Source organism: Musca autumnalis, unplaced genomic scaffold, assembly GCF_047663935.1.
Source record: "Musca autumnalis isolate F117 unplaced genomic scaffold, ASM4766393v1 scaffold_3, whole genome shotgun sequence".
NCBI classification, from domain to species: Eukaryota; Metazoa; Arthropoda; class Insecta; order Diptera; family Muscidae; genus Musca; species Musca autumnalis.
This window is the reverse complement of record NW_027411866.1, coordinates 102162307-102174812: the sequence shown is the minus strand read 5'-3', so window position 1 is coordinate 102174812 and position 12506 is coordinate 102162307. Positions and strand designations below refer to the sequence as shown.

General features: G+C 35.4%; 1 protein-coding gene across 1 annotated transcript; it reads right to left on the bottom strand.

Annotated features, from left to right (window-relative positions):
• Positions 1-1757: 1757 nt before the first annotated feature.
• LOC141397219 (ribosome biogenesis protein NOP53) lies at positions 1758-5395 on the bottom strand. Its single transcript, XM_073973313.1, has 4 exons — positions 5177-5395; positions 4927-5103; positions 4547-4867; positions 1758-2725 (listed from the first exon to the last, which is right to left on the bottom strand). Exons 1-4 carry the CDS (start codon positions 5290-5292, stop codon positions 1855-1857), a joined length of 1485 nt encoding a protein of 494 aa, XP_073829414.1. The 5' UTR covers positions 5293-5395; the 3' UTR covers positions 1758-1854.
• Between the last annotated feature and the right edge of the window lie 7111 nt (positions 5396-12506).

The window sequence follows — 12506 nt, the reverse complement described above, 5'->3', positions numbered from 1 at the left end:
TTGTTGTTGCTCGATAGAACATGTGCATATTAATGTACATATGTATGTAGGTACTTACAAACTTTGCGGCAACTCGAGTGACATATCGTAAGTGCCTTTGAATTGTTCTTTGTTCGCTAAGGTTCCCAGCAAAATATTCGATGCCAAAGTTGCTATTTAAGCATGAGTGCAAGTGAAATGTCACCTTTTTACCACCTTCGCCCATTCTTTTTACAAGACCGTTACCACCAAAAGATCCAAATCATTTTGGATGGCATCAAGAAGGAGTCAAAATATGAAGGATTAAATTCATAAAGTTAAATATAAAAATACTATAATTAAAAACATAACAAAAAGATAACATTATGAAATTGGTTTAAATGTTGAAGAAAGGGATTTAATTGAATTGTACTTAGCTTTCATAAAATTAGTCCTAATGCTGGTGAAAAGATCGGATGTTTCCGTATTGTATTTATTTACAATTCTTGAAATTCCTTCAAATGCTGACGATGGGATCTTTCACAACTTCATTTGAACTAATACAAAAGATCCAGTGAGATATTGGCATCGCATGGAACAACTTCCACAAAATTTTGCTTGATTTTCTTTGTATTCCTCAGCGTTTGTCGTTTCGGCCATCATCCAAAATGCAATATTAAACATTTTCATTTCTTTTTGCCATTTAATGACCTTTAAACGATGTTTGATCACTTTTTGTAAATTGCAGAAATTCTTCGGGCGTAAATAAACAATTTTTACATATTTGCCAAAACAAAAAAACAGCTGTTACAAATGCTGCCACATGTCAAACATTTAGTAATTTTTTATCAATTACCAGGTATTTTTAAAGTGGATTGTTGATAAAAAGTATTTTTTGTTTTAGAAATATTAATTTAATTTAAAATATAGTAGTGTTTTATATAAAATAACGATTATTTAGATATTGCAAAATCATTTGTAAATAAAATAACGATATGGCAACACAAATTATATTTTCAAGGGTTCAGAAAATGCGGCACTATTTTCAATTTTCCAACTTGTGAACCCTTCTTCACTTTTTTCGCTCCTCCCTTGTCATTTGTGATAGGTCGAGACGTGAGAAGTGAGCTGCAACTCACTCGTGAGAAGCTCCCTACGTGAGTATTCATGATTGCTATGATAATATAATTACAAAGCAAATAAAAAATGTTGCTATGGTTAAGAAAAGCAGTATTAGACCTGCTACAACATCCATTATATGAAAGAACCTATTTTTTCGATTTTTTTTTTTGTTATAAACATTCTAAAATGTTTACAAATTGTTTAGTACGGGAACGCGCTAATAAATGGGAAATATTGAAAGGTATCGTTGGTATAATAACTATTTTGACCTCGACCTGCACATTCTATCTAGATTTTGAAAAATGTTAGATATTCAGACCACTGTCTCTCTCATTGATGCTGCACAACATTGGCTGACTTCCGTATCATCATTTGCTTTGTGTTGTTTAAACTTCGTCAAAATATTTCGGTTGCACACTCATGCATTGCTCCTCGAAAATGCAACTAATTGCATCAGAAATAAGAATGACACACGTTTCTTTTACCTGCTTTAAAAATGCGTATTTTTTGACGTCTAAGAAACATAATACTTTGCATATTTTCAGTTATTTGTAAAGCAACTGACGATTTTTTTTCCATTTTTACATTGGCATGTGTTCATAAATGCAATGTATTTTTTGTTGGTAACCGAGTTTAATTTACTAGCGAAAATATTAACAAAAAACAAAAATGTAAAATTTTATTTACAAAATATGTATTTAGCTTAAACTAATAAAATGGGTAGGATAATTCTCTATACGATATGAAAATAAAAACATTATTTAATGTTCTATTCTATAGTTTTGCTGCTTGTTGAGCGGCTTTCTTTTCAGCCATACGTTTGTCACGTAACATTTGGTAGGAAACGCCCGCCTCCTTATGAGAACTGCGTGGGAAACGTTTAACCTTAGGTTTCTTCTGTTTACCTGTGGCGACACTGACCGGCAGGATGTTACGTTTCTGGAAGTTCTTGAAACGATCAATTAATAGGCTTGTACCCGTCTGTATATTACGTACATTGCCAGATAATTCATCGGGCATATTAACATCTTGATCGGGTTCATTAAATTTCAAACGTCCCAAACGTTTTGTTTCAAATTTCTTTTTAAATTCAGCCTTCTTACGACGTTTCATCAACTTTTTGAGTTCTTCTTCTTCAGCGAGAACTTCAGATTTAATTGATTTGATACGATTCAAATCGGCAATTTGTTTCTTCAATGCCCTCTTTTCAGCCAACTTCTTTTGTAATTCTTTTTGACGAAGTTCTCTGTTGCGGGCAGCTTTACTTTTCTTTTTATTTTCTACAGGAGGATTTAATGTGGTATATGCCGTATCATCCTCATTATTTTCTTTCTTATTTTTAGACTTTTTACCAGATTTCTTATTGGATTTATTATTTTCATCACCATCGTTTTCTTCGTTACCACTATCTTCCTCGCCGTCTTCTTCCTCATCATCATCATCGATGCCTGCACTCATTTCCTTTAAATGTTGCTGTTCCCTTTCTTCAGCTGTAACTTTGCGGAACATTTGTGTGGTAACACGTTTCAAATGTTGCTCCTCCTTTATGATTTTTTCTTCTTTATCAACAATATCAGCTATGAGCTTTTGATGATCCTCCAATGATGGATTGTAACTTGTACCTGGATGAGGTGGTTCGAATTTCCTGTAATAAAAGAGTAGTTTTTAGGGAAGACATAAAATAATTTTTCTAAAGCAAAATTTCATTAGACCTCTCTTGTCAAATCTCGTTAACAAGAAAAGGGCTTGTACAACAGCATCATCACTTCAGAAAATTACAAATTTTCTAATATTCCGATAGGTATAGCGCAAGCAGAACATATTGAAAAGATCAAGTTTTGCATAACGAAAAAGAAATTTCTAACCACAATTAGAAGTGTGACATTTTGCTAGACCTTGTTCATGGCAACCAATCTCCGATCTAGTTGGTCTAGCAGGTGATTATCCCAATTATAAATGTACACCTGTTGGAGACTTCTGAATTTCCCGATCTTGCCTTGTTATAAATATAGAGGCAGAAGCCAAAATAAGAACAAAAAATCTAAAAATTTTAAACTAAAATATGTAAAAACACAACTTTCCCAGGGGAACAAGGAAGACTTACTCATATCAATTGGCTCAATGAGAATCGGCGTGCAATCATTGATATGAGAGAAGTCTCCTTTGTCCCTTCGGGATGTTGTGGGAACATATGTATGTATAATAGGCTGATTTCCATATCGCAGTGATACAGAATTAATCCAAACGTCTGATGACGTTTCAGAAGTCAGCCACACACTTATATTAAATCAAACGTGACATCCACTTTTCCACTTATAACAGGACGGGGTAGTGATAGTGAGACATCTCCCACAATGAACATTAATAATTCTTCATATCTACGTCCATACAGCTTACCACGTGGACCTCTACGATGAGAATCTACAACTCAGACCACCCACGAGCACATATTCGACTCGATGTATAAGCCGTAAATGAACGTCGCAACTACTTGTAACAACCCGCTTGCGACGAAAATTCCAATTGTCGCAATTCAAGTAGTCCAGAACTAGTTCTAATCAGTACTAGTACAAATATTGGCCCCTAAGTAATGCGAAGGGAACCAATTGTCACCTTTTTATCCCCAAGTAAACGAGGAGGCGTCAGTTGCGACTTAATTAACTTAACTTAAACGACGAGTAGTATAAATAATTCACATTTACATTTTCTTCATAACTTTAATATAAATGAATCATCCAATAACAGAAGCTAGTGTTGATGGACTGAATATCTTCGTACATATTGTTCTGGTATAAAAATGGAATACGAAGGAAATATGCAAATCGCCATCTTATTCTCTCTACCCGCTAGCAATTCCAATTGTCGCAATTTAAATAGTCCTATACTAAAGGTAAGTGGTACTAGTTCACAATTGACCCATAAGTAATGCGAAGGGAACCAATTGACACCTATATATCCACAAGTAAACGACGAAGCGTCAGTTGTGACTATTTCCCACCATTTTTTTTATAAATAAACTGGTATATGACTGTAAACCTGGAACTAGTACAATACCACCTACAGGTAATGCATAGAGTGTCAATTGGTTACCTCCTATGACATCCCCATGTTAAAATTTACAGTTGATTGCACTGTGAGGGGTCAGAAGTGGAACTAGTTACTGTAACGCTGAGAATCGACGAGTTTCCGATGCCGATCTAGCCCATCGCCCAAGCGGGAAGTTAGAAAGTACGAACAAAGTCCGCAAGTCACTAAACGCCAGCACTAGGGCCAGGTATTGTCCCATAATATGAGTACAACAAAATAAAAAGAAACTGTCTGAACGATGAGATGCAACTGCATGCCACATCATGACTCCAGTAGACCATTTTCACAAGATGTGAATACTTCTGTACCTTAGCAAGATAAAACGTTTTGGCTGTAGGTTGTGTTACTGAGATATGAAATTTTTTGAAGTTTTACTTACTTGGCTTTGGTAGTCTTATGCCTTATACTATCATGAACTTTGTAAACAGGTATACCCAATTTTTGGGCATTATATTTGGCCAATTCCTCTGATATCCATCCTTTTTCATCCTTAAGTCCAGGGACTTTATCACGAAAATCTTCTTCCATCCAAATATCTTTATTGGTATCGGGAATTTTCGTTGCCAATTTTTTGATTTTCTCTTCCACTTTGGCATATGTTTTTAAACGATCTTCATTAGCTTGTTTATGTCTGGGTTTTGTGGGATTTACAACTTCTTCTTCTATATTGCGCCCAGCTTTCTTTTGTTTGATAATATTCCTTAGGAGTTAAAAAAACCTTCCAGTATTATTTCATAAAAAGTATTACCAACACCTTACCTCTTCACAATGGGATCTTGTACCTTGGATGTGTTCTCTAATGCCTGCCAAGAACGTAACGGTTTCTTGGCATTTAGTTTTCTCTTTTGTTTCTCAGTAAGAACTGTGGGCTTTTTGGCGTCGGCTGGTGTCACATCAATTTTAAATAATTCCTCATCTTTCTTTTCGGTGAATGATCTGCAGGGAAAGAAAAAATATGAAAATATGCATCTTGTTTGTGGTTGTTTATTGAACATTTTCACCAACTTACCCAATTCTTTCCTCCTGCCGTTGTTCTTCCAGATATTCCTCAACATCCTGAATATCAGTTTTCCTCCAAGCTGATTTATTTTTCTTTGAAATACGTTTTCTTTTCTGCACCGACATCTTTTCTCACAGGAATTGTAGGAATTAAAAAATTATTTACTTCAATCAGTCCACATGGCCATAGGGATACTTAAGTCGACTTTCGATAAATCGATTAGATTTCCAAAGCTGAAATCGAAGTCGATTTTGGTTATAGATTGAAAAGTTGACATTCTATTTTTCTTCTCATAAATTTGTATGCCTGTACGATATGTAACATTGCAAGTAAAAAGTACCCAATTGAAAGCAATGTGACCATTTTAGAATTTTTGCAGCTAAATGTAGCATTATTTTTTTTTTTTGTATTTAGCCGCAATTTTTCAATTTAGCATATTTCATTTTCATATTTATTAATTTAGAACTATTCTATCCTTAAAATCTCAAATATACAGTGAATCACAGTCAAAAGTATCCACTTCAGTTTCTTTCATTAAAACTGCGATTGGTAAGAATTGGTTAATGATAGCGATTTCATTCCTTTTTATATTTTTACATTATACCCCGGTTACACTATTGAAGGTTAACCCACTGGGTTTAATAGATCCAGTGGGTTAATCTTTGCTGGTTACACTTAGCTTTTCGAGGATATAAACTGTCAGCTGATGTTTGTTTACGTATACACACAAAATAACTAATAAAGTCGTGTTTTACACTTTTACAATTTCTCGTATGAGATATCGTCCCCTTTTTTCTCATATTGGTATATTTTACACACAGGGATACATTTTTGTATCATGGTATCAAGTGCACTTTTTGTTAAAAAAGTGTCTAATGTAAAAAAATAAATAATTTTATGATTTTCAAGTAACTTTAGATTTATTAACTCTATAAAATCTCATGCGACCAATCGTAAACGTGTAAAACACGACAAGCTCTGTTGCAAAAACAGTTGCAACTTTTGGTACTTTTTGAGTAGAGTTGGATTTTTTTGCACAAATACCGAATACAACACTGTATTTTTGGTGGATTTGTGCCGGATTTAAAATAAACCCAGTCGTAAGAGGATTTAATTTTTGTATGGCAAATCTGGTCAGATTTGACCAGATTAAGCAATAAATCCTCATAAAGTGGGTTAACCCGGCAAAAAACTGTAGTGTAACCGCACTATTAGTGTCTTAACTTAAATATAATAAAATAAAATTAACGAAATTCAGGTAAATTTAGATATAAAATAAAAATGGTTAAACAACATACAGTGAGTGTCAAAAATATTCGGTTTTCAATTTCACCTATAATAACACCTCAGTATTTTAGAACCCCATAACCAATATTCAAAAAACCAAATACTTAAAAAAATGTTGGTCCTGTGGCAATTAAAAAATGTATGTAACATGGATCCATGGCAACCCTATCAGCGAGAATGACAAAGAAGAAGTTGTTAACCCTGTTTTCTATGCGTCAAAAATATTCGGTTTTTGTAACTTTTGTTAAATATTTTGGCAAAAAACCGGCCAATATCGGAATTTTTCTGCAATATGAGTATTGTTACGGAATTAGATTTAACTAATGTCCGTGTAGACGTTGTTTTATTCCCCGATACGATTTGTACCAAATAAAACAGGGTTCGTTTTAGATTACGTTTCTACAATGCTTTATTTACTTTATTACACTTCTTCGTAACCGACTTTAATTACTAAGCACGCAGCTCGTCTCTAGTTAGCACGCAGCAATTCTTTAACCGATCTGTTCAGTTCAACGCTTAAAACACGACTACTCGTCATTGCCAGTTCCAGTGCATTTATATCCCAAAGTCTCCCTGTTCGAGAAATATCTAGAGCATATGGCAACACCTCGAATCTGTACAACGAACACACAGACGCACATTCGCACTAAGCGAACAACCATACTCACATACATACATGGGGGATGATCAATGACGTAATTACAACAACAAATAAGTGTAAGAAAAGAAGTGACAAACTAAACAATAATTACCTGTTCGTCCCGAATAGGCACAGTTCCCTCTCTGTGGTATGGGCATTGGTAACACTGCCTCCCGCTTAAGCCTGTTCCTCTTGACTAGACGCAGTTCTCGTTCCGTAGTGGTGGCAACCGATTTAGATGTACCCTCTACTGCGTCAGCTTTGGACTTCTGCTCTTCTGGACGTTGCTTTCTCTCCAGGAATCTTGACGTTATACCTTCTTTCTTTGTGGTCACCATCCTAACTGCCACCTGGTCTTCATCGAACTTGTCCTTCCTTGTTGTACGGCCGCTTTTCGATGGACGTTTCCTCGACGTACATCTTCGCTTTTCCCTCCTCGTTGCGAGATTTTTCCGCTTTCGTACTGGCCATTTTTCGGCGGCTTCCACCTTCAGCGTACGGACATCTATAGCGATTTCGTCAGATTCTGCGCTAGGGCGACACATGCTTTTCTTCTCTTTGTAGCCCACATTAATCGGTATTTCCACATTGGACCAAGTCATCACACGGTGCTTTATGTCCAGGTTTATATCGAAGGCAATCATGAAGTCTACACCAAGTATAACTTCGTCCACAATATCGGCCACTATAAAATCGAAATTTACCGATTTTCTACCCATGCTCAGCCTTTGGTAGGCCTTTCCATGCACCGTTGTAGTCTCGCCTGTGGCCGTCCGCAATTTGACTCCATTTAACGGCAATACCTTCCCTTTCACCAAATCCGGTCTAATAATGGACTTTGTTGCACCGGTGTCCAATGTCAAGGTACGCAATACACCATTGACGAAGCCTTTCACCGTTAAGTTGTGGTTCTTCTGCTGGACTATGGCTATAGAAATTGTGGGACCATCGTTTTCATCCTCTGCCAGCGGCGCCTCGTGATCGACGGAATTCATTTTATTTGATTCACCTGATGTCTCTCTTTCCAGATTCTTGGCCACCGGTTGGTCGTCGCTTTTTGAAGGCGGTGAGGTGGGTCCGTGCCTTGGTCGTTGCAATCTGCATTCTCGTGCAATGTGTCCAGCTTTCCGACAGTTGTAGCAAGTCCTTCTCGTTTTACCAGCCCTTCGTTTCACTTTACCTACTACCTGCATTAGTGCATCTTTCATTAGTTCGACAACGGTCTGAGGATTGTTGTCCTCAACTTCCAGCCTCTGCACATTGCAAGCCTGAGGTTTCACCATTGTCTCTTGCTTATGTCCGCCACCGTACTTAAGTTCAAGAGCAGCCATTATATCTCCATAACTGTTTCTAGAAGCGGCGGGAATATTCTGTAATACGTCAGCAGCACCGCCCTTCAATGCCATAAGTAGTCGAACCGCCTTGTCGTTATCGTTCCACGAATTACTCGAAGCAACCGTCTCAAATTGTAATTTGAAGACATCAAACGATGTAGATCCGTCGAATTCAGGAGGCTTGATTTTCAGAGTGTTATCAATAACTCGCACTGGTCCTCCTTTGATTTCCAGTTCAGACATTTTCTTTTCCAGATTCACAATCTTCTCGTCGTGGGCCAGAAATTGCCTATCCAATTTCTTTAAATGGTTTTCCATAACCTCGAATCGCTTTCCAATAACTTGCGTAATATTATCGAGTCTTTCGCTGATTTTTGCCTCTAATTCTTCCAATTTTTCGTCGAATTCCTCCGTCAGACATTTGAAGCTTTCATTTATTGCAATAGATTCCTCTTCCATTCTCTTATTAAATTCCTTCGCCAACGTTACTGCAATAACTTTTGCAACCTCCGTATAACTCGGAACCGCGTCTGAAGTTTCATCTCTAATATCAAACTCATATTCGTCGATGTTCATTCCACGGCGCTCGAACTCTTCCAACAAGCGTTTTTGTAGTTCGGCCTTGTTGCCAGTAGAACACAACTCCAACTTACTTAGCTCCTTCTTCAAGTCTTCCACTCGTAGATCCTTAAACTTCATTGTAGGATGATCGTAATCTCACTTCCTGACACCAATTGTTACGGAATTAGATTTAACTAATGTCCGTGTAGACGTTGTTTTATTCCCCGATACGATTTGTACCAAATAAAACAGGGTTCGTTTTAGATTACGTTTCTACAATGCTTTATTTACTTTATTACACTTCTTCGTAACCGACTTTAATTACTAAGCACGCAGCTCGTCTCTAGTTAGCACGCAGCAATTCTTTAACCGATCTGTTCAGTTCAACGCTTAAAACACGACTACTCGTCATTGCCAGTTCCAGTGCATTTATATCCCAAAGTCTCCCTGTTCGAGAAATATCTAGAGCATATGGCAACACCTCGAATCTGTACAACGAACACACAGACGCACATTCGCACTAAGCGAACAACCATACTCACATACATACATGGGGGATGATCAATGACGTAATTACAACAACAAATAAGTGTAAGAAAAGAAGTGACAAACTAAACAATAATTACATGACTATGGCGAAACAAAATAAAAGCACATTAATGAAAGGTAAAGTAACATCCAGAATAATGAAGAGAGTTCTACATGGTAGTTGTTGCTGCTTAAATAAAGTAACTGCGTAATAAAAACTTTACGTTACAATTCAAATTTTTAAATTAACGGAAATTAAACTAATTTAACATAAATCTATCAGTTACATTCGTAACAGTATAAATTTCAATAATTGCGAACAGAATCTTTGTTCCTGTGTGCAAAAATATTATATTTCATAGCAAATTATTACAATTTATGGCTAAGGAAAAACGCTATCCTAGAAAAGAGAAAACTGTTTATATTTCTTTATAAAAACGGCAGAAATAAAGGGAATTTTGCTTATTTTTGAATATTTAGTCGAATTTAGTTGACATAATAGGTGTGTCTTTTTACGTGATAATTTGTAATAATTATTACGAAATGTTACTAAATGGTGTCTTTTTACACAAAAGTTCAGTAAAAGAGAGCGAAGTGAGAGAACCATTTTGACAGTTGTGTGCTGAGAAATTGCTAAAAGTTGCTGAAAGAATTTTTCCCAGCAAAATTTAGCAAGTTCGATCAGCTGTTTTTTAATCATCTGGTAATGGTCAGCTGCTCAATGTTTATCTGATTTTTGTGGAAAAATACTATAAATATTACGATTCAGCTATATTTATTGATTATTTTATTAATATTTTACTTATTTTTTATTTATTTGCTTAAAATTGAAGAACTTTTTCATTGCTCTAAAGTTAGTTTTTCTTTCATGCATTGGCGCCAATGTTTTTGTTTTGGTTATCAACTGTTATCTTGCTAAAGTTTACGAAATGCTGTCTTTTTACATTTTTCTCTATTTTCGTATTAAAGAGTAACATCTCTCTTACTCTCTGAAAAGAAGTTACTGAATAATTATTACTGAAAAGGTAAAAAGACACAACTAATGTGTAAAAGTTACGAAAATGCAGAAATAATCGATTTCGTGAAATACATAAGCCAGGCAAACCAAGGACTGGGAGGGAAGGCAGAGGAGTCTCTTAAAAAATTACGGCTAAACCGCCCTTAATTTTCTCGAAATTAGTCACCGAGTCCTAAATGACTTTCAGAACATGGTAGAATAAAGTGAAGGTAGGCCACAGCTAACAGCTGATTACAATTTTTTTCTTTTATGGCCTAATCTGTCAAAAGCAAGGTTGACATTTTGTGCTGTTTTTGACATTAGGCAATCATAAAGGTAGATGCATCGCTGAATTGTTCCAACAAAAAACTTCTGCTATAACACTATATCATAAAATTGAAAACAAGGACAAAAAATGTGTATTTCCCATATTATTTACCTTATATTAAATATAACTTAAATATGAATAAATAAATAAAAGCGGTGTGTTTCATTCTGTTCACACCTTTAGAGCCCAAAAAAGTCTGCGTTCTGTGCTGGAAAGCTCAGTTTAATGTAAAAGACTAAAGGCAAAGTTCTACCTAATTCAAATTAATTAGGCAGCATTTGAATTAGGTAGTACTTGCCCTTTATTCATTTACATAAAGTTGAGCATGAAGCAAGCAACAAACTTCAATGTATTTTAAGCTTAAAGGTGTGAACAGAATGAAATACGCCGCTATTTTCACGCTCAGTTTCATGTCAAAGATTTGTTAGTTTTTTAAATTTTTTTGAGGTTTTCTCCCATTTTTTGTCACAACTGATCATTCTGTGAGCTCTTTTGCACACTTAACTTAAAAAAGTAAATTATTTCAAGAATGGAAAACAAGGGAAAATAAATTATCATTGATAAAAGGAAAATTCTAGGTAAATTAGTCCCGGGTCACACTACAGTAATTTCATTGAAATTTTGATATGAAATTATGCGTCACTAGATCGACGTCCATAGCAGAGTAAAATCATAAAATTGCTGTAGTGGGGAATTCGATTTAAGAACACCTAATTTCATGAAACTTTTTAATGAAATTCACGCTAGTGTGGACCGGGACTTATGGAAGAAGCTATCGATATATTGGTGAAAATGTATGTAGAACATATTAGTCCATACAGAGGGTAGTAGTTAACTATAAACATGACGGAATTTTTATGTAATGTTTTAGTATAGGTCTGTCTGGTTACCCTAAAATTTGTAACAATTTGTACCAATTGTTGCTGGAAGTCGTCTGTTAACACAAAAAACCAGCAAAAGAGAGCGATTCGAGAGAGACATTTGACAGTTCTTTCACTGAGAGTTTGCAAATTTTTGCTGGACAAATTTCTTCTAGCAGCAACTAGCAATTCTTCTTCCTGAAAACAATCATCTGTTTTTAATTTGTTGCTGATTTATGTTTGTGAAAATTAAAAACTATTTTATTGTGGAAATAACATAGTCTAATTGTATTGTTTTATGGAGAACAAAGTTGTAAAGTGGAAAAATATTTTGTTTCATTTTCTTTTTTATTTTTAATAAAATACAACGTGTTTGCTTTCTTTATTGGCGGACAAATTGTTCTATTTTGGCAAGCCAGCTGATTGCTTGCTGGTTTTTGCTGGGAAGGTGTCTGTTTACTTTTTACAATTTTCAAGCAAAAGAGAATATAAACCCCTTGCTCTCTGAGAAAGTTCTTGCTGGGAAAGTAACCAGACAGACTTTATAATTTTTAAAAAGTAGCAAGGTTAACGCAGACTTTCTGGGCTATGTGTACGTGTGTGGACGTCAACGAAAATTTAAAAGAGAATTACAAAGAATTTTCTAATGAAAATTTTCATAGGCTGGCACAAGACTTTGAAATACATGTGGTCTTTTCCGGTACTGCTACTAATTTTTACTGTTTTATTCGATATCATAAAGGATATATTGTTATCATAGTAGTTTCTTGCAGGTTCTGGAACTGGCATATCATTGTACATGAA